At 38.0% G+C, this 21,314-nt stretch overlaps 6 protein-coding genes across 6 annotated transcripts; 1 reads left to right on the plus strand and 5 right to left on the minus strand.

Annotated features, from left to right (window-relative positions):
* Nucleotides 1-3,218: 3,218 nt before the first annotated feature.
* On the minus strand, nt 3,219-5,723 carry LOC106354098 (cellulose synthase-like protein E1). Its single transcript, XM_048737377.1, has 6 exons — nt 4,856-5,723; nt 4,663-4,779; nt 4,379-4,591; nt 4,087-4,290; nt 3,620-3,967; nt 3,219-3,550 (listed from the first exon to the last, which is right to left on the minus strand). Exons 1-6 carry the CDS (start codon nt 5,621-5,623, stop codon nt 3,371-3,373), a joined length of 1,830 nt encoding a protein of 609 aa, XP_048593334.1. The 5' UTR covers nt 5,624-5,723; the 3' UTR covers nt 3,219-3,370.
* Nucleotides 5,724-6,633: 910 nt separating this feature from the next.
* LOC106354097 (SEC14 cytosolic factor) lies at nt 6,634-9,169 on the minus strand. The gene is made up of 10 exons (XM_048737378.1): nt 8,817-9,169; nt 8,693-8,724; nt 8,290-8,373; nt 8,140-8,193; nt 7,980-8,057; nt 7,822-7,875; nt 7,680-7,739; nt 7,494-7,589; nt 7,226-7,408; nt 6,634-7,158 (listed from the first exon to the last, which is right to left on the minus strand). The coding sequence occupies exons 1-10, from the start codon at nt 8,869-8,871 to the stop codon at nt 6,877-6,879; spliced, it is 978 nt and encodes a 325-aa protein (XP_048593335.1). The 5' UTR covers nt 8,872-9,169; the 3' UTR covers nt 6,634-6,876.
* A 2,112-nt stretch (nt 9,170-11,281) lies between these two features.
* LOC106354094 (uridine kinase-like protein 3) lies at nt 11,282-14,546 on the minus strand. Its single transcript, XM_013793949.3, has 14 exons — nt 14,526-14,546; nt 13,882-14,033; nt 13,714-13,805; nt 13,526-13,595; nt 13,250-13,368; nt 13,016-13,112; nt 12,818-12,897; nt 12,530-12,724; nt 12,367-12,450; nt 12,242-12,302; nt 12,101-12,161; nt 11,926-12,019; nt 11,702-11,857; nt 11,282-11,627 (listed from the first exon to the last, which is right to left on the minus strand). Exons 2-14 carry the CDS (start codon nt 14,027-14,029, stop codon nt 11,478-11,480), a joined length of 1,407 nt encoding a protein of 468 aa, XP_013649403.2. The 5' UTR covers nt 14,030-14,033; nt 14,526-14,546; the 3' UTR covers nt 11,282-11,477.
* Nucleotides 14,547-17,128: 2,582 nt separating this feature from the next.
* Nucleotides 17,129-17,917, minus strand: LOC106359236 (glutathione S-transferase T3-like). Its single transcript, XM_013798966.2, has one exon. The coding sequence runs from the start codon at nt 17,915-17,917 to the stop codon at nt 17,129-17,131; it is 789 nt and encodes a 262-aa protein (XP_013654420.2).
* Nucleotides 17,918-18,350: 433 nt separating this feature from the next.
* Nucleotides 18,351-18,929, minus strand: LOC125577422. Its single transcript, XM_048738931.1, has 3 exons — nt 18,735-18,929; nt 18,512-18,649; nt 18,351-18,431 (listed from the first exon to the last, which is right to left on the minus strand). The coding sequence occupies exons 1-3, from the start codon at nt 18,927-18,929 to the stop codon at nt 18,351-18,353; spliced, it is 414 nt and encodes a 137-aa protein (XP_048594888.1).
* A 1,488-nt stretch (nt 18,930-20,417) lies between these two features.
* LOC106354093 (protein BOLA1, chloroplastic) lies at nt 20,418-21,135 on the plus strand. Its single transcript, XM_013793948.3, has one exon. The coding sequence runs from the start codon at nt 20,508-20,510 to the stop codon at nt 20,982-20,984; it is 477 nt and encodes a 158-aa protein (XP_013649402.1). The 5' UTR covers nt 20,418-20,507; the 3' UTR covers nt 20,985-21,135.
* The last annotated feature ends 179 nt before the right edge of the window (nt 21,136-21,314 follow it).

A 21,314-nucleotide genomic window follows, 5' to 3' on the forward strand; every position in this document is an offset into this window, starting at 1 on the left:
TAATTCTCCACATCCCTCCTCTTACTCAAAGATATTGATGCCTCTTGAAGACCCCTTAATTAATCACTCAAATGAAATATCCCAGCTCTCTCCTTTCCGTCTTGAGACTATATATATATATATCCCAACCCAACAATCCCTTGCTCAGCAAACGCATCCCAGCACTAAGGCAAATCAAACAGCAGTCACCACCGTGCAAGCCATTCTCTACTTTTGTTTCACCACGACCAGAAGATTCCAAGTTGATGTTTAGGCTAATCAATTTCTGGGAAACTTCCATTAATTCCAAAAGAGGCATCCTTATCGGAACCAAGTACGTGATAGTCGATTTCTTTAATCATCATCATCCACAGTAACTTGATCGCTTTGGTTACAGAATCGACCGATTGAGAAAATATAAGAGACTTAGGCTCAATTCTTCATTGACTTCGTCATGGATAAGAAGATTAGGAGTGGTTATGGGAGTTATATAAGGTATTTTATCTATTGGAACAATGGCATAGGATTACATTTGATCTGAATACAAGCAGTGTTTTGTTATTGATGATGATCAAGAACCATTGATTTCTCAATTCATGATTGGAGATTTCTCAATTCATGATTGGAAATGAAACCAACTCATCAAGTAATGGCTCTTTCTTCGAAAATATAAAATACAAAAAATTCAAAGTTAAATGTGTTTTCGTTTGTGTTATCATCTACATATATATTTAACTTTGGATTGTTTGTGTTGAAAAGGATTACAAATCTGAAACCTGGTGAGGAACAAGAAGATCCAGAAAGGAGGTATGTGTAAATAAGAGTTTATGGTCGGATAACTTAGAGAGAGTGGTTGATGAGAATATGAAGATTGAAGAGAGAACTTGTAAGCAAGTAATTACACTTGGACTTATGTTCACTGACAAATCCCCATTAAAGCAAACCAAGCTTCAACGCAGATTTATGACATGGTGTTTCTTCGTATGTGTCTAGCTCAAGGCATCAATCATATATTGTAATTAGGTTGGGTGTATTGAAGAATTGAAGCATTATTCTTTTGTTTTGATTTTTAATAGAAAAGATAGTTATGTTACGATTTGAAGATATCTTTTGTGTTTCTTTCTTAGTGAAATTAAATTTCTATGATTTTTTTCTTCGATTTTAAATTTCACATACACTGAATCCAAAGTTACATTGTTGTCGGTACAACAGACATATACAAGTACAACCAATACAATTTACTTTTTAGGTAAGATTTGTCCGTGCACAAATAAACATACCCGTTGTCTGGTTTATCAGTCACCATTTTCAGTCCAATGTGATCTCTTTTATATAATTAATAGGCAAAGCCATCTGTGGATATGAAAAGGGTTCTAACGAGGTATCTAATGAGTATATCTAATGAATCTAAGGTTATAGGAAAACATGGATGAGATGACATGATCACAAGTTTTGCTCAAGTTTGCGGGATCAAAACAAATTCTAAAAAACACATGTACCTATCTTATTATATAAAGGAGTGTTTACCTTCTTCCTAGGCCCTCCACATCAGATTCCAGCTAGGAAAGTCGAGCAAGGAGACGGCGCCACGTGTCTGTTATTCAAAACGCGTCGTTTAATTTATGGAAAGTAATAAAAATTTATGGGCTTTCTATTTATGTTAAGAATTAAAGCCCAAAAAAATAGACTTTACAGTCCTCATCGCTTACCATGCCGTAACTAGGGTTCGTCTTCTTCTTCTTCTAACACTTGGTATCTAAATTTTTTTTCTCTGTTATCTGTCAGCATCAATGGCGTCTCGAGTAATTGGATTACTGAAATCGAGTTGCAGAATCTCTTTGTTTGTCTCCAATCGCGTCTTATAGCCTTCTCTTCTAATAATTCGAAACGTTCTGAGTTATTCATCGCATTTATCACCTTATTAACTCCATAGGCAACATAAACCACTATCTGACTTTAATTGTGAGTTATACCTCTGAACTACACCTATAAAAATGTTAGCTTTCTTCACTTGAGCATCATCTTCTCAATCTGTGAAAACACTAATCTATATATTACCTGTGAAATGGCTAACTTATCAATCTTCCTTTCTGATCTGAAGCCTGGCCGAGGCTCCTCCACCGTCCAAGTGCTGTTGCTCAGATTCTGGAAAACCAGAAATGTTCGAGTGGGGGGGGGGGGGGGGGGGGGGTGGGGAACTGATGTCTCTTGATATGCTCTTACTGGATTCAAAGGTAATTATGTTCTTAAACTCATGTTCGGATTGCTTTATGTTCACAAAACTCATGTTCAAAGTTTTCTTAAAGCGATGTAAGAAATGTTCTTAGGCTTATGTTCATAGTCTTCTTATGTTATTAAACCCATGTTCACAGTGTTCTCGGTACATCTGCAGAGAACTCTCGAATTATTTCTTAAATCTCTCAAAGACGTTTAATCTCAAGGTAAGACACCTATAGAGTCAACGAAAATGGGTAGATAAACTACATAAAAGGATACAAAGATTCAACCTTTCTGGATTTCTAGAGTTGTCGAACCCGAAGCAAAGGTAGGAGGAGCGATCTCCACCATGTCAGAATCCTTCGACGATCTTCCTGAATATTGATTCTTTATGCTTCGCAAAAAAAAAGTGATTCAAAGATGTAGATGATCTGGAGAGGAAGAAAGCATACCTTTTTATACTCGTAGAAACACCACCTCTCAGAAGATTAACACACATTGAAGTGGAAATCGTGGCTAAAGGAGTTAAGAACATGCTTAATGCGATGGATCTGGAAGAATTCGTTTCGATTGATGGAAGGTGTAAGGACTTGATAGAAACCCTCAACAAACTGAATCGTCACGCCGATTTAAGCAGATTCATCTCCTTTAGATGGAAGAATCAGAAAACCCTATAAATAGATCGCATAGCGGTAGCTCGGAGGCCACTGGAACTGAAAAAGGGGCCGCGTGACATGCCAAGAACAAAGCCCGTACACGAAGCCCATAAACATCCATACAACTTTAATTGAAACAATGTGTTTTGGACGAACAGACACACTTACATGCTTCGACTTTGTGACCTGGAATCCTATGTGGCGCTCTAAGGAGAGAGAAAAATGTGTTTTATAATAATATAGTTTTGATTTTTCTTAGTTTTTGCATGTTTTATGCAAAAATATTAAATAATATTTTTGGAGTATTATATTTACTTTTATGTTATTATATTATTTTAAATATTATTTAAGTATGAAACAAAAATATTGAAGATTAAAATGACCATTTTATAAAAAAATAATATTCAACTTCATAATAGAGTAATAGCTAAGATTACTCGGGGTTTATGGAGTGGAGTTGGAGAAGATTTTATTGGAAATGCCCTAAAAGACAAGCTGTTGCAAACTTTACAAAGGAGTTAACTGTCACGGTCACTGGCATCTTCTATAAACGAGCTTGTTCTTCTATAAAGCCACGTCCTTTGCTCGTTCCACCACCCACGTAACGTACCTCCGCACCACAAGAACTCGACTAAGCTATAAGCATTAGCTGCAACAGTCACGTATCCAAACGGGATAAACCACCACGAGCTCCAGACCTGCAAAGAGCAGACCGTTTTTTTTTTACCCAAGATTTAACAAAAACAGAGTAAAGCTATTATAGTTACCTTTGGAAACAGAGGAATGCCTTTGAGGAGACAGAGAGAAGTCAAAACAGAGTAAATAAGCACAGGTACTGAACTTGGAGCCCAAAGGCAATAGCAACAGTAACCAAGTATCAATCCTAAACCGATCTTCCCTTGGCCATACCAAACCGGACTATACACTGAAAGCAGAACCTGAAAGTTACCCTCTGACCATCTCCTTTGCTGCACTAGCATTTGATGCAAATTGGTCGGCGCTACACCGACAAAAGCTTTCTTTTTCGGGTTCAAGTATGCTGATTTCCATCCACGGCATTTAATCCCTAAACCGGTTATTACATCCTCTGCCGGGCAACCATATTTCACACCCATCTGCCCATTGAAACAAACATTCTTTACTTTAGTTTTGAGTGAATGAGATATTCAAAAACCGGTTTGCGTCCGGATCAAGAAACATTTCGTAGTAAGCAAGTATTAATCACAGCTTTTACCTCCTTTCCCCATTGAGAGTTTTCTTCATAAGTGCAGCTTGCAAGAGCCTTAATCATCTCAGTCTCTGAAATATACTCAGATTCTTCTTCTTCTTCAACCTCTACCTCGCCATACTTTCTTCCGCAGATCACATCTCTTCTGTGAAAGCAGCCAGTTCCAATGTATAATGGACCGCCATTTCCATCTAATCCATTAAACTCCACCTTTTTATATTAAAAACATTCCAAAAACTTTAAAGCTTAGTTATAAGCAGAATCAATAATAATACTTCCTCTATATATACAAACTTACATCATATCCAACTCGCATCATGCTTGCATATAAATCATTCTTGGTAAGGTTCTCAAAACACTGCGGGAACTGCACGAAAGCAATCTTTTTCCCCTCTTTCTCATCAAGGAGGATGCAGAGCGCGTCGCGTGCTGACTTTGAGTTGTTTGAGTACATATCACAGTCCAAGTTTAGTATGATTCTCCCACATGTGATCTTCGAAGACACCCTTATCTGTGATAGAATGAAAAACGGTGTTACATTAAGAGATAGGAAGATGCCTTGTGGAACAAGTAAACTATTACCAATGCGTTCATGGATCCAGCCTTGAAGTGATGATGATGCTCTGGTCTCTTCTCTCTCGATAGATACACCAACGTTGGTACTGTTACTGTATTACCTTTTCTTCCATCTACCAAAATCTGATTAAAGGAAGCAAACACACAAAGATTCAGTTAGGTTGCTGCAGTTTTCTTACAGAACATAACCGTTACTTACTTGAAGAATGGTTCCATGGTTTCTGCGAGTAGCGTGAGAGTCCCACTGGGAGAACCCGTCACCGTACTTCAAACGCGCCTCATCTGGTATTATCCCGAGTCTCGCCGCCGTTTCAATCCTCGCCGCCATTTCTTTATACAACCTAGCCACTTCCTCTGTTTCAGCTGAATCAAAACCACTTGCCTTGCACGTCAAGTAAGCAGCAGGGGATCTCGGTTCAACGTTGAATCTTTTGCAGTACGGAACCCAAACTTTAGCAAACTCAGCTGCCTCCGCAAGAGCATAGAACGTGAGCTCGGAACCACCGTCGTCCGAGAGATACACGGCAAGTTTCTCCGGTGGGTAATCTAGAGCCGCTACGGATAAGACTGTGTTGACCACCATCAACGGCGGCTCAATCACCGGATCCGCCGTGCAGACGAAAACGTCGAGCCTAGGGAGATCGTCACCGTACCTCCGGGAGAGTCTATCGGTGAAGGTGAACCGCCAAACCGGGTTCCAGCGGGGAGATTGCATGACTATCCAGTACAAACCGAACCAAATCTCTGTGACTAGCATAACCAACCACACGAATCGAACTAAACCGGTCCGGTTCTCATCAACCTCTACTGGTGCGGTCACTCTGTAGAGCCAAATCCAACAGATGCAAAAGAAAACAGAGGCTGAGAAAACCCGGTACGCTATCACCCTTCCGGTTCTCCTCCCTGTGATAAAAAGCGGTTCGTCTTCGTGAACCGCTCTAAACCGGTCGTCTCCTTTTCTCATCATTGTAGAGAGAGATGAGTGGAAGGGGTTAAAGATAACAGAAAATGAGAGAAACGTATCTTATTGTTGGTATATGTAGAGAGAATTAGTGGAGGCAGTTGTTTTAGTGAATAAGATGAGACTTATCAGTAGAAAGAGATAAAAGGTTGAAGTTGATGTAGACTTTACCATATGAAGCTATTGTTGCTGAATAAGAAAGAAAGAAGACTTTTTAATATGACCCGATTTTTACTTTCCTATTTTTAACTACTCAAAAGCTATCTGTAACAATGGTTATTTTCAACAAGACTGAGATACTCACAAACAAGATGAAGGCAGATTTGCAATCTGTCTTATCTAAAAACAAATATGAAGCAGACAAAGAAGCTAGTATTCTCGCGCTATATGAACAACTCTATGAAACATCAGTTTTGGTCCCCAAAATTTTTAGTGGTAATAAACATATGTATGGACCCCCAAAATTATGAACTTTTTTTTATTGAAGTCATCCTTTAATTTTATTTTCAAAAGATGTTTATAGCCCCTGAAATCTCAACTCCAGTTAATTGATGGTGATTACCTGCCAGAGCCGGTGAACATGAGCATGACAATTGAAACATTGGGCTACAGCTCCCGAAATTTGAAGAAAATGTACATGAATATAGGCTTCCAAAATTGTTTAAATTTTGTTCAAATTCTTTACAAAATTGTTTAGAGCTCCCAATTATCAAGATACATTGGCTCTGTTTTCCCGTACAACAGTGTCATACAAGTGGGAGCAGAAAAAGCTGAAGCTAATGTTTTCTTGGCACATGGTAGGTGGTAATATAGTTAAGGGGCCGAGTGCACCCATGACCCATCATACATGGTTCTACTGAAGAATAATGAACAAACTGCAATAACAGACTTCAAGATAGGTACGACTTTTAGCAAATTGAGTGTTGGTGGAATCTTTTGCTGGAGAGTTAAATCAAGAATGAGTGCAGATTTTGTAGTCTTGTCACTATTAGCAAAAATAGAAAATGAGTTGTAAATTATATAAATAAAGCTTTTTCTCTATTTGCAAAATGAACATAAAGATCCATTCCTGAGGAAATTACGTTTTTTTCTCTCTTTTTTTTTCCCCAACAAAACCTGCATTTATCTGATGCAAGCAATACAGTCTTTGTTGTGATGCTCAACAAGTAGGAGGTGATTCTTATCTTAAAATACTTTTTCTCATAACTTCACTTATAACCAGAGAAAATTCCGGGTTTTTTTTTTTGGGTTCATCTTTATCAGGCCTTGTCATTTCCAAGCTTCTGGAACTCAGATTCTAAGGTGTCGAATATCTTGGTGCCTTCCGTGTCTGGCTCAGGGAACCTAACGTGGACCGAACCATGTCTGATCGGTGCACTAGACCCTTTAACCAGAGCCTGTTGATGGACATAGTCGTAAAGCTCTTTGTGGAAAGAGTGGTCCAAAGAGAAACAATTGTCTGTTGTCCCATTTGAGATGTGCCTACCAGATCCAGACCCTTCCCTTCTACAGAAATGTGGCAGAGACTCATAGTCCATTACCTGCGTTAGGTTGCACAAGAGTTAACACTTGCTGGTGGGCAAATGAGTTTGTTCAATCGCAGCTTACCTTAAGCAACTCATCTTTACCGCAGCCTTTCAGAACTTGAATCTTCTTCTTGGTTCTCTCTTGCAACAGAGGCTTTATGGTTTTCCAACAAGCAGAAAATATGTAGGGGACATTGACTATATAATATGTCTCTGTCTTCTCTGGGTAGTTTAAATCGTCAATTGTGGTTATAGCAGTCATTAACTGCGCAAACAAGTACAAATTATTATAGATAAATCATAAGCACGCAAATGTGAATTAGTAAAAGAACAAAGGTTAGATCAAATACCTTAATTTGACTTAGTGCTGAAAGCTTTAGACCAGACATATCCAAAACTTTCAAACAGGTGCAGATTGGTCGTCCCTGTTTCTTTGTAGCAGATGGCTGCAGAAAAGTAAATCACACAACTAATAAGATCATAAAAGTAGAAAAGGAAAAAAAAAAAGCTAAAAGAAAGTAGAGTTTTGGACTGACCAGTACTACACGATCACGGTACTCATTCATTTGAATGTGAGACTGTATATAGTAGTGAACCTGAATGAAGGATTTGGTAAGAGAATCAGCTTTCATATTAAAGTATTTTGAGACTAAAATGAAGAGAAAGAGAGATGCTTACTGAGGCTTTGTCATATGTGCTAAGCCCCACACCAATGGCAATGACAGGTAGACCCTAAAAGTTAATCAAACAAAACTTATTAGTTGGAAACAAACATGCTTATTAGAAAAGTCAAAGAAGAAAGAAACTCAAACTAGTAGTAGTAGTAGACTTGTTACCTCCTTTGAATAACCAGAGAGACCGACAAGCTGAGAGTCTCTGATTCCTCTGTACAGCTCAACAGGAACAATTGGTTTCTACAAGACCAAAAAAAAAAAAAACAATTACAGGATAAGATGAAAGGGTCACAGAAATTAGATTCAAAAGCAGAAAACTCACATTTAGTATATTGTCAATCTCGTTTTGGGTCCTCCATTGTAAACAGTCGAGCAACTGTAACAAGTGTTAGTTTAAGCCCCCAGACCAAAAAAAAGAGAGAGGCTGATATAACAAGAACAAATTAAAAAAAAAAAAAAGAGAGATTGAAACCATTTGATGAGATTTGTGGACATTATAGTCCCTGGCCTTAAGGAAGCGCAACAAGGTCTCTGTGGGATACCCTTGATGAATGTTCTGCAAGCATTACACAACATTTTTTATCAATCATTTGTCTTTTCTGAAGCTACCAGTAGGTAAAGATCCAACTGAATACTCTGGATCAGCCCAGTATTGATCTTCTAACTACAACAACAACAACTTCACAGATCCTTCTAACAACATTAGATCATATTGAATAAACCAAATGCAAACAACTTAGAGCATGATTCAAAATATAGATCCAGATCATTGCCGACATGACACATCTTGGTGGGGGTTCAATAAGCAAAAGATGTTGGAGTTGTTTAATCATTATCCTGAGGCATCTAAAGAGAAAGCAAGTGAAATTACTAACCCGATACGACTCCCTCAGTGATTCATCATCAACTGTCCATACCAGAAAAAAAATGAAATTAGCTTTAACAAAAAAAGATTTAGGAATTTGAACAAAAGATGAAGAAACCGAAAGAAGCAGAGACCATCTTCCATTAAAGTACGTAATTGCTTGACTGCTTCCTCACTAGCAGTTCCCATTTTTCTCTCTAGAGAGATCTCAGCTCAGATGTGAAGGAAAAAAATCTTAAAGAGTGTAAAAGCTCTGATCTTAATAGTTCCTCTCTAGAAGGAAGTGAAGTGAGAGAAAGATTTTTTTTTTAACTTTTTTTTGAGAGAGAGAGAGAGAAACTCTATAAGCTATGTCTTCTTCTTCTTCTTAAGCATTCATTCTCCTCTGGTTAGTTAGAAACACATCATCTCTTGTTGTCCTAATAAATAAGAAAAGAAGCAGAAGAAGAGATGCAGATTTCTTTTATGTATATTTATTACTTCGTCTGGTTTGAAATATTATATATTTTAGATCTTTTATATATATATTTTAATAAAACACATTAAATTTACATAAATTTTTGTGATTATATTTTTTTTAGAATTTAAAAAAAAAATTTAATAAATACAATTAAATTTTTGAAAATTTGCAAATAATTAATAAAACATATATCAAAAATACAAAAAATATTTTTTTAAAATAAAAATTTTCTCTAAACATTTTATTATTCTCTTCGCATGCCTCTTTTACCATTTTCTCTTTAGTGTCAAATAAATTTTAGCATTAGTAATGCTTTCACTTCCATTTTCCTCAAACTTTACTTAATTTTGATTCCACCTAATATATTCTCTCCCGAAATTAATCTACGTAATTTAATGACATTTTTGCACATGCTTGGAAATAAAGGCATTCACCGTTAATAATGTTTTAATATCAATCCATCAAAGAATAAATTCTTGGGATTAACTAATTTACCATGATGATTACAATAAATTCATAAAGATTATTAAAGGAAAACTCCGAAATTTGAGAATATCATGGAATATTGTTCTTTCGAATTTGATTTTTTTATATCCAGTACATACGCACTACTCAAGAACAAAGTGAATTATTAATCAGTTAAGACTATGGTTTTAATTAATTAACATAATGCATATGGGGGTTAATACTCGTAAATGTCATCCTTTTTCGGGAGAGAAAATATTTTTTTCTATAAAAAGATATACTTATACTAGTTGGCTTAAGAATGCAACAAAAAGAGAACAAGATGCGTGCACCCACCATTCAATTCAATGTTTTATCAAGTAAATAACAAACACACATTATTTTAAGAATATCGTAAAGTGAGAGTTCAACGAAACATAAGTGTCCATTAACATCGTCATGTCATGTGTTAGTTATTCACTCATTCTCATTCATTCCCAATATTAAGTGCACCCCATATGACACATGCATCATCGTCAACCATCTTCCTTGCCTTTTTTCCTTTCTTAATTTTTATTATTATCTCTTTGTGTCGGTTTTCTACTTATTTTAGCTATAACAAAACAAGATAAATAATTTAGATTCACAACATATTCCCATATTCCGTTTTTTATCCTTCTTATAAATGCTTCTAAAATTCGACCTAACATCCCGCATACGGAAAATCTCTTACCGTTCAAAAATGATAATATTCTGTTATCCAATATATTCCTGTTAATTTTAGTGCCAAAAAATAAAAACAAATCTCATATAGATGCAACAGTTCAAGTGGTGAATTAACTATATATATAGTCCTTACTCTGCTTGTAGTGGCTATCAATAGTATTGTCAACAATGTGAAGAAGCAAGGGATTGTTCTCTTGAACTCAGCCATGAAATAGACAATAAATGATGATGAATAAGGACAACATGTGCCAGCAGATCCTACTGTGTGCTACATGTGTACTACACACTTTAATCTATACATATCTCAGCTTCTCTTTCTTTCACTAGATAGATTTTCTCAAAAGGGAACACATAACACAATTTAAATAAGGAAAGATCCAATATTTTAAAATTGTATAAAATGACTGAAAAGGTAGAAAAGGTGCCATGTCGCTTTCTTTAGAGAACATGTATGTCAGTATGTGCATGGATGATGAGGATTGTATTTCTTATTTTTGTGCAGGGAAGTGAAAAAGGATCCAGCCTTACGACAGGTCTACACGCTAGTGATTTGCTCAGGACAGATCTGAATATCTGATATACGTTTGTAAGAACTCCGGAATACAGAAAAAAGAGGCATCATCAGTTTCACATTTACAAATCCATTAAGGATCTTCTTCCCAAACGTTCTTTTTATGTAATGTCACAACAACAAGAAAAAGGCAAAAAAGGTTTGCTACTTTAAAGCACATCTTCTCTATTGTAACTGTCAACCTACATTCTTATGGGGATGATGTATTTACACCCAAAAATCAGACTTTAACACCTCTTTTACAAGTTTGATCTGTATCTTTGTAGCTGCTTCCCCTTGTTGGCCTATTAGTTGTTGTTGACCCAATTCGTTACATCAGCTTGAGGTTGCTGTTGTGGTGTGTGGCAGTGGCGCTAAGGTCTGATAACATTTATTTAACTCTGTTTGAGACCTCTCTATCAAGATAAAGGCTTCTTCTTCATAAATTCAAGTGGAAAATTTTGTGTCTGGTTGGTATACATGTGACATGTGTGTGAATCCGATAATAAACAGCTCAAAACCAAAAACAAAATTATCAAAGAATTCCAAAACTTTCAACTCAAAGATTCTCTCGAGTGTTAATAAGCTCTCTCTCTCTCTCTCTCACTCTCTCACTCACTCATCATCAGTGCCAAAATAGCGGTCTCCAAACTCGCCCATACCAGGAACAACTCTGAACTCGTCGTTTAAACCCAGTTCTATCTCAGATGTCACAATCTTAATCCTCGGGAACCTTTTGCACACCACATTTACTCCTTGCGGTGCCTGAACACATTGTTAAGCTAAGCTATGGAGACCAGAAGACAAAGTTGGTTTTGGAGTTCAAGTTATCAACTTACAGATATGAGATTGAGAAATATGATGTTGGATTCAGGTACTCCTTTACTTATCAGCAGTCTTATCGCTTGCACCGCCGAGTTTCCTGTCCCAAGGATTGGGTCCAGCAAAAGCACATGCCTTTCCGAAATGTCTGAGGGTAGCTTCTCGTATCTAAGCTGCTAGTTTGCCATTTGTTCAGCATTATTTAGAACAAGTCATGAATGAACAGACAAAGACCACAAACCTGCTGACCGTTGTCGCCTTCTCTGTGAATCAAAATCTTCCCAAGCTTGATGCCTTTGCAGCATGCTCTTAGAGCATTCTCCATACTCTCACCGCTGTTTCATATTTTGGTAAAAGAGTTTCAATCATTTAATTATATATTGTCCCTTGACTATATTTGTTGCAAGTTTCTTTACCTTCTGATAACCGAGACACCACACAGCCTCTTACAGAAGTCCACCCCCGAATACACAGATCCTAAAGTTTACAGACAAACACCAAAAAAAAAATCAGTCTATAATCTTTACTCTAATATGAGAAATGTTTCATCAGCTTGCCTGTGGGAGTGACCACTTGCTTTTCTGTAAAGGGAAGGTGCCCTAGGCCATGCTCAACAACCTAGCAAAAAAGACATTATTAAAACGAACATGGTAAAATAATATAACTCTGGTTTTGCACCTACCAAACGAATCAATCGATCAGAGTAGAAGATGAAGTCATGCTTTGTTGTTTTGGAGTCTCTGATTAGAGTGTGCATCCCACGTATCTGCCAAACTAAAGGAATCAGCCTTTTTGGTTCACTAAACATAATAAGGAAAGGGAGTAGTAAGTAAGTAAGTAAGAACCTGAAAAGTTGATTGAATGACGTAGAGATTAGGATATATTTTACAGAGATCATGTTGACCAAGCTTAGTGCGAATGTGTTGCACAATCAAATCAATAGCAACATGATTATCACCACCACGTGGAATTATTATATCTGCGTACTTCTTTGTTGGGAGTATGAAATCCTCAAATGCTGGCTTCACAAACTTTGAGTACTGTTAAGATACAATAGTTCAAAAAAAAAAAACATTGAACAAGAGTTCTATATATGCAGGAAAGCTTAAATATTGAAGAAGGTTATAACGAACCTGGTCAAGAACAGTCGCTATATCTCTGCCCTTCTCAACGGTATCGCGTTTAATCCTTCTCGCTAAACGCACATCAGCATCTGCAGTTGATAACCAATTTATTACCAACATGAGTTGTATATACTGCACTTGCTACGTACATGTAATGCACAAGTCATATTCCACGGATTTGTATAACTATTGCAGTATGGGAAAGACCTGCATCTACAAATATCTTCATGTTCATCAAATCTCGTACACGAGGGTCATGGAAAATGAGTATCCCTTCAAGGATGATAACATCAGAAGGGTTCACCTGACGAATATAACATCATAAACAGAGAGATATTAGTTTATGCATAACTCTTAGATAGCCAAATTATATAGGAAAAATACTATTATAGCTTCATCACGAGTTCAATCTTCATAAGAAGAAAAAAAGAAGCTGCTTACCCTTCTTGGTGGGAAGACGTTGTTTTTGTAACTTTTGAAGTCGTAGTTGGGGATATCTACTGCTTGCCCTTTTCTTAACTTCTCCATGGAACACAATAGTTGCTCCGTATCAAAAGCGTCTACAAGGCAGAAAGCATTATTTGTACTTACTAAGCAATTATATGCCAGATAATTTGGTACTGATCCAAAAGGCTATGTGAGATAGAATATAGTCTGTACATCAGATTAAAGACCAATTAGTTTTTTTTCACAGTTTTGAGAGAGTTGCTTGCTAACCAGGATGATCAAAATTGTAATCATGAACTCTTGCAAGCTCCTTTTCATTTACATTATGGTAGAAAGAATCCTGCAAGTTAAGATCAACCTCAGTGCATTGCATCTATATCACTTACAACAACTTGTGATGAATACTTATCAGAACCAAAAAAGCTGATGTTTATTAACATGTCAAGTAGAAGAATGACCTGGTTAACAACAACGGCTCTCTGATCATGAAGTTGTTGCATAATCATATCGCAGACAGTTGTTTTCCCGGATGCTGCTCCTCCAGCAACTCCTGAAAACATCATAATATTAACATTTTCTGATCCGAACTATCTTTAAAGCAGGTCATCATCAGCAGCATCTCTCACCGATTACAAAAGGCTGTCCATGTTGTTGTTCTTCTTCTTCTTCAGCTGAGGCAGCCATATGGTTTGATCTAGCTGAATCTAAATGAAAGCCTGAGAAATGGACCTTTGTAGATGTTTCTATCGCATCAACAGCCAACTTTGAAGCCATATTCCTACATCACGAAAAAAATGTATACGTTTTAAAAATCAAATGAAAACGCCTATGAGGAATACAAACGCTACCACCTTTTTTTTGTTATATTAGGAGTTGAGTAACCGAAGAACAAAAAGGAAGCCTACTTTTTGCTTTCAGTCAAATATATTCCTCAAAAAAAAAAAAAGAATCCAACTTTGTAGCAACAAAAAGGACACTTGGGACGCGTTTTTCACGAATCATCATCGACCAGATTTATCCTATAGTGTAACGCCGATCATTTCCCCCGGGAAAAAGGTGGAGATCAAACAGAGGAAAAGGGCAGAGATATGAAGATCACATCCATGCAGAAACAAAACTAACGGAAACAAAAAAAGAGAATAAGGAAAAATGTTCAATGATTGATCATCAATAACCGGACACTTTCACAAGAAGAACTCACGAAAAAAAGGGGATTCAATAAGCTTCCAGATCACCGATAAGCTTAGCAGTTTCAGATAAAGAATCCAACCATAAATAGAGAGAGGGAGACACGAGCATTGCCTGTTAAACTCGATGACGCACAGACAACAACAACAACAAGGCAGTTTTATTTATATGTGAGAGAGAAGAAGGGAAAGATGCAGCGGCGGAGACGGATTATTTTTGCGAAAACCAGGAAGTGGTTTCTTGCTCTTTACGATACTACCCTTCCCACTTAAACGCTCTTTCCGGGCATTTCTTGTAAATTCATGCGTCTTCTCGTCCCTAAGAGCATGAGCATTGGTGAACCCCCCTTTGGGGTTCACCCAATTTTTTTAATATTTTTTTGTGGGGCCATAAATAGTTATGAACCTGTATTTGTTGTTTTCTGCATTAGTGAACCCGAAGAAGGAGTTCATAGGAATAAAATAATAATATAAATAAAAAAAAAGAAAATTTCAAATTATTGAGAATACATAAATAAAATATTAAAATATATTATAAATATTTTAAAACTTTTTATTCAATACATAAGAGTAGATTACATAAATTGAGAAATAGAAGAACATAAAAACATTATTAATCTTCATTACCAAACTTTTGCCATATATTTTCCATTAAATCCGCTTTCAAACGATCATGCTTCTCTTTATCTCGGACTTGTCTGCGAATGCCTAACATATCACCGCCATGAATACTTTCTCTCCGTTGCACCCTCGAACTTCTGCTTGACTCTCCTGACTCGAACTCAGATGTATCAATTTGAGCGTATCCGTGTCGTTCGTTCTCTACTATCATATTGTGCAATATGACACAAGTTCTCATAATCTTTCCTATCTTTTCCTTGTCCCATAGTAGAGCTGGGTTTTTAACAATTGCAAACCTCGATTGCAATACTCCAAAAGCCCGTTCGACATCTTTTCTGGTGGATTCTTGACGTTCAGCAAATAGCTCAGCTTTAGGACCTTGAGGAAGTGGGATGGATTGGATAAATGTTGCCCATTTTGGATAAATTCCGTCCGTAAGGTAGTAGGCCATACGATAAGTGTGGTTGTTGACCTTGAACTTCACTTTAGGTGCTCGACCTTGTAAGATGTCATCAAAAACTGGTGACCGATCAAGAACATTGATATCGTTGAGGGTACCTGGTAATCCGAAAAAAGCGTGCCATATCCAAAGATCCTGTGATGCCACGGCTTCTAAGACAATTGTCGGCTTTCCTGAACCACGTGTGTACTGACCTTTCCAAGCTGTTGGGCAGTTTTTCCACTCCCAATGCATACAATCGATGCTGCCTATCATCCCTGGAAACCCGCGTACCTCTCCGACATCGAGTAATCGTTGAAGATCCTCAGGTGTAGGGCTTCGTAGATACTCATCTCCAAACAAATCAATTATTGCATTAGTGAAATTTTCTAAACATAAACGTGATGTACTGTCACCAAGTCGGAGATATTCGTCATATGTATCTCCCGATTGACCATATGCCAGCATACGTATAGCTGCCGTACACTTTTGAAGTGCAGAAAGCCCGTTCCTTCCGCAAGCATTTCGTCTTTGCTGAAAGTATGGAACTTCATTAGTTAGACGTTCGACAATGCGAAGGAACAATGGCTTGTTCATTCGAAAACGCCTCCTAAACATTTCCGGTGGGTATGTAGGATTTTCCGTGAAATAATCGTTCCATAGTTGATTGTGTCCTTGTTCCCGATGTCTTTCGATATAAGCTCTTCTCGTCGGCTTGTTGGGATGAGCATGAATCACTGAGTCGAAGAAATTATCAACTACTTGGTCGACAATTTCTTCTAAAGCTTCATCAACTTCATCACTTGATGAGGAAGACATTGGTGTTTATTTTCCTAACATGACAAAAGTTTTCTTATTAATAATAAAAGTTGTCATAATTAATACATTACTCTAGCATTATTACTCTATAATCTATTTTATACATTACTCTATCATTATTACTCTATAATCTTTTATTTTCATAATCTTTTATTTTCATAATCTTTACTAAGTTGTATATTATACCTTGTTGTGGGAATCACTTGAATGTGTCGGCTTGCAGCGAGATGGGAATCACTTGAATGTGTCGGCTTCCTTCAGAACTGGTACTAAATGGGAATCAGTTGAATGATCTCGACTTTTTACCATTTACAACTAAACATTCTTATCTCAGTCAATACAAAGAGAAGTGCTATAAGAGAATCAACTTGATAGAGAGTAATAAGTGAGAGAAGTGCTATTTCATATAATGATACAATGCAAACATATATAGAGAGTTTGAAACGATAATACATAATCCGTGAATCAAGTTGTGACTGACACAAAACATACTAAGTCAATCCGTGAATGAAAAAAGTGTAGCAAGAAACAAAACACTACACTTTCCCGTGACCAAAGATGGACTACAGTCCAACTACCCGCAACATTAAAAAAAAAAACTAGGCTTCAAACTTTACCGACTGATCAACTCCAACACCTTCACTCCAACCCGTGACCTGCACTCTCTGACCTGCGAAAGAAAATAAAACCCAATCAATATTTCATTTTAAGCATCGATTCAAGTTAAGCTAAGCAACGTAAACATTCCATCCGATCACGCTAAGCAAATCAACATAAACAAAGCACCAATACAAGGCACTAACCAACTCAAAGCATTTCACCAATTAGTTTAAACTTAAGGGATTTTTCTTGATCAGAAAGAGTCTCCTCATTTTTGCCAATGAGACGATCAAGGATCTTTTGTTTAGAAATGTTATTTTTCAGAGCTAGCATGGTTTCTATTTGATCATAAGCTGCTTCATTCCCGTGTTTCTTGCGCTTGGCTGCTTTGCTCGCCTTTACACCAGGAGGCCTCACCTCTTCATCGTCACCCACCACCTCCGGACATGCTTCCTTCCTCTTCTCCTTTCCACCAACTTTCGACAACGCGTGTGACCTCCATTTCTGATCAAATCTCAGCTCCCTCCAGCAATGTTCAAGTGCGAACTTGACATTAAAGTCATTGAAGAAGATGTCATGTGCAGCTTTCATGACATCATTCTCATTTTGCCCGCTGGTCTGCTCCTTCAAAGCGGCTTCATGGCAACCAACGAACTTGCACACCTGCTCATTCACCCTTCCCCACCTCTGCTTACATTGACTCCATTCTCTAGGAACGGCGCCAATGAGCTGAGGGCTTGAGTTAAAATACTCCTCTATCCTCTTCCAAAACGCCCCTGCCTTCTGCTCATTAGCGACTATGGGATCCTTGCTCGTGTTCAACCAAGCGCTAATGAGCACAAGGTCTTCTTTGACAACCCACTTTCTTCTTTCTGCAGGTTTAACTAACCCGGGTGCGTTACCAACTGCCTCAGCAGAGTCCACGTCCTGTGGGGGACTGCTCTGCGAAGCTAAAAGGTTCACAAACCCGGGAGAGTTGTAGGAGAAAGGATCCATTTTCTTTTGGGTTTGGTTTGTTGTTTCAATGTTTGTGTGTTTTTAGTTGTGGATTTGCTATGTTTTATAAACTAGTTTTTGCTTTCATTTGAGATAATTAACTAAAACAGAAGAAATAATCAAACTCTACCTACCACAAGTACTTCACAAACCGCAGTGAATACACATCAACTCACTGGAAAATATTAACTACACCTAAGTACAATCTATTGAGAGTTCACAGCAACCAACAACCAACAAAAAATTAATTACAGATTTTTAAAAGTTGTAGTTAGAGTTCTAGTTGGAGTTGTAGTTATTGTAGTAGTTATCATTTAAGCTTTCATCACTTTTAGTTAACTTATTAAATTGCTAAACTGGTTATACCAATCAACAATTTGTAACAGCCATTTTCGAACTACATCTAAAGTGGGGTTCAGTCTTACCTTCGGTTTCATTCGAAGCAGACCTTCTCCAACGTAGCAACCTGAACTGTGAGGTCATCTACCTGCTCAGAGAGCATTTTAACCTGATCCTGGACATGTAAACATCAAACAAAAAGTGTTAGTCACGCAAAACATACCACACAAGTATTGAAAATGTGTTATCACTAACCTCTAGTCTGTCGATCAGTTTACAGAGATTCGACGACCCCAACATCACTTCTTCAGCCTCCACCACCCGCTTAGTCAACCTTTCGATCTCCTCCTGCACACCTATCACCCAAGGCTGACGATAGTGGAATCCATCAGCCTTGGTTACACCAAAAACAAATATCAGACACTCTACAATTTGCAAACCCATAAACGATAATCAAAGCGTTTAAGATCAAACTTACCTCGTAGTTCTTGCATGTGAAGAACCGCTTCCCCGGAAGAGAGTCGTACTCGTCCTTCCGGCGTACCTCATCGATGATTCTCCCACCACATGGACACCTTTTGGGAATCCCGTACTCTGAATCGCTGACGAACTCTAGCATGTTTATGTGATCCTGTTGCCTCTTTGAATGTCTTCTCTCCTCTGCCGGATCCATCTGTGACAGAAATCAAATTATTAGCACATAATTAGGGAAGAATATGAGTAACTGAACCCTCAATCGAACTCCCATAACGATTAAAAACCCTGAAAAATAAAATCCCCAAATCGATTTAAAATCACCCCATCGGAAATCCCTATCGCACACAAAATCTACGCTACCACACCGTCAATCTACACAATACTGACCTAAGAGTGTGGAGAAGAGAAAGCGGATTCGATTTGATGGAGAAATAACGACGGAGAAGCCACGGCGTCGATTATCGCCTCGGAGAGAAAAAACCCTAGCTTTTTTCACTGATGAGAGAAATGAACTGGTTCACGCGTATCCCCTCCTTTCTTCCTCTTCGACGCGGAAAGGAGAAGCCACTCACCGCCCGACGCGTGGCTTGAACCCGCCTCTTACGGGTTCAAGCGTAAGGCCCGGTTCAACGATTAAAACCCATTTTCCTTTTTTTTAAATCAAACGGGCCTAAGAACTCGAGCCCACGACCCCCTCATGAGCTCCTGATGCGCATGGTCTAAAGTCGATAAGGGTGATCGCTGATCCACGTCATCTCCGACTCGGATGTGGGTCCTACTTTCAGAGGACGCAGCGACAGGCAGTGGTAGGGTGTGGTCGAATACAACGTAACTGTCGTCGAATAATATTGTCCTTTTGTTTACTTCAAAAATTAATTCGAAGGTTGGGGGTTGGCCTGGACATTTTAACCTAGATCGGAAAATGACCGGAACCGATTCAAAAATAACCGATTCGGAACCGGACCGAAAATTTATAAATATTTTTTGAGTCTAATTTTTTTTAACCCGAAAAAACCGAAACCGAAAGGAACCGATCCGAATAGACCCGGATGCGAATAGACCCGACCCCAATAGATTCAACCGATAAGAACCGATTTCTATCCGACTTAAAAACATATATATCTAAAACTATGACATTTTGTGTTCTATTTTATGTATATAATTTTATGATTTAGTTGAAATATCTTTTGTTAACAACATTTGTTATTATTTTTTAACATTTTTCTAAGTAATACGAAGCTTTAAAATGTAAAATCTAGAGTTTAAAAATGTTTTATGTTAGTTATTAATAGTTTTATTTAAGTTATTTTGTAAAATTTTAGATATATATGACAAATATCAACTAAATTTGATGGAATTGGGTATGCCATGTCCTTTTCAGATCATAAATACCCGAATCCGATATGGATCCGAAAAATTATGGGTATTTTATGGCTATTTCAATTATAGACCTGAACCGATCCAGAAGCGAGAAGAAACGATCCAAACCCGAATCGAAAATTTCTAAGTACCTATTGGATCTAAATATTTAGAATCCGAAAGGAACCGGTCCGAACCCGACCCGAAGACCATTCGAAACTCATGTAATTACTCTCTTTTGTTTAATCCAAGAAAAATCTCAGAGCCTCCTCTTTGGTTCACTTTTGGGGTGCACTTTTCAAATATTATGAGAAATACGGGGGTAGTATTGTTATACTTGCAAATTTGTGGAAGGAAGTTAACGCAATAACAAACGGCGACGTTTTCCTCTTTGGTTCACACACAGTGAGGGGCCATGTTTTCGTCTTCAATTAGGTCAATAATCGTAACCGGGCTTCACCGTACTCCGATCCTGAAATCGCCGGCAAACACTCCGAGACTCTTCACCTCCGTGCCTAGATACTTCCACTCAAGCTCCACTCGTTTCAGCGACAGTAGAATCGCGATGAGCAGCGCTGACAAAACCGGATCGAACACGGGGGCGATCGAGAATCGGGCGAGCAGGATAAAGGAGAAGCTGGAGAAGGAGCTGGAACCGGTGGAGCTAGTGATCGAGGACGTCTCGTACCAGCACGCGGGTCACGCGGGGATGAAAGGTAGAGGAACCGACGAAGAGACGCATTTCAATGTGAAGATCGTATCGAAGGGATTCGAAGGGATGAATCTGGTGAAGAGGCACAGGCTTGTGTACGATCTCCTCAGGGAGGAGCTTGATAGTGGATTGCACGCGCTTTCCATCGTCTCCAAGACTCCTTCCGAGTCCACTCGCTAGATTAAAAAAATATTATGTTTTACGTTTCTCTTATGAGAGAGAGTTTGTGTATCGTTGAGCTTTGGGATTTGATTGTTCTTTGGTGGTGGATTTGGAACAAAATGCCAACCTGCTTTTTTAATTAATTCGAGTTCTCTCTGGTTTTCTATTATTCAAAGCTTCATTCTTTATAGCTTGATGAAATGATAATGTCTTGCATTGTTCATATCCTCATGAGTTTGGACTCTCTGTGGGTGTCTAAAGAGGTTTATTCAGACGAGGTGGGAAGAGATCTCCTCATGAGTGCACTAAAGATTCATCAGAAGCACACGTTGTTAAGACTTCCCTAGC

This window comes from Brassica napus, chromosome A8 (genome assembly GCF_020379485.1).
Source record: "Brassica napus cultivar Da-Ae chromosome A8, Da-Ae, whole genome shotgun sequence".
NCBI lineage: Eukaryota > Viridiplantae > Streptophyta > Magnoliopsida > Brassicales > Brassicaceae > Brassica > Brassica napus.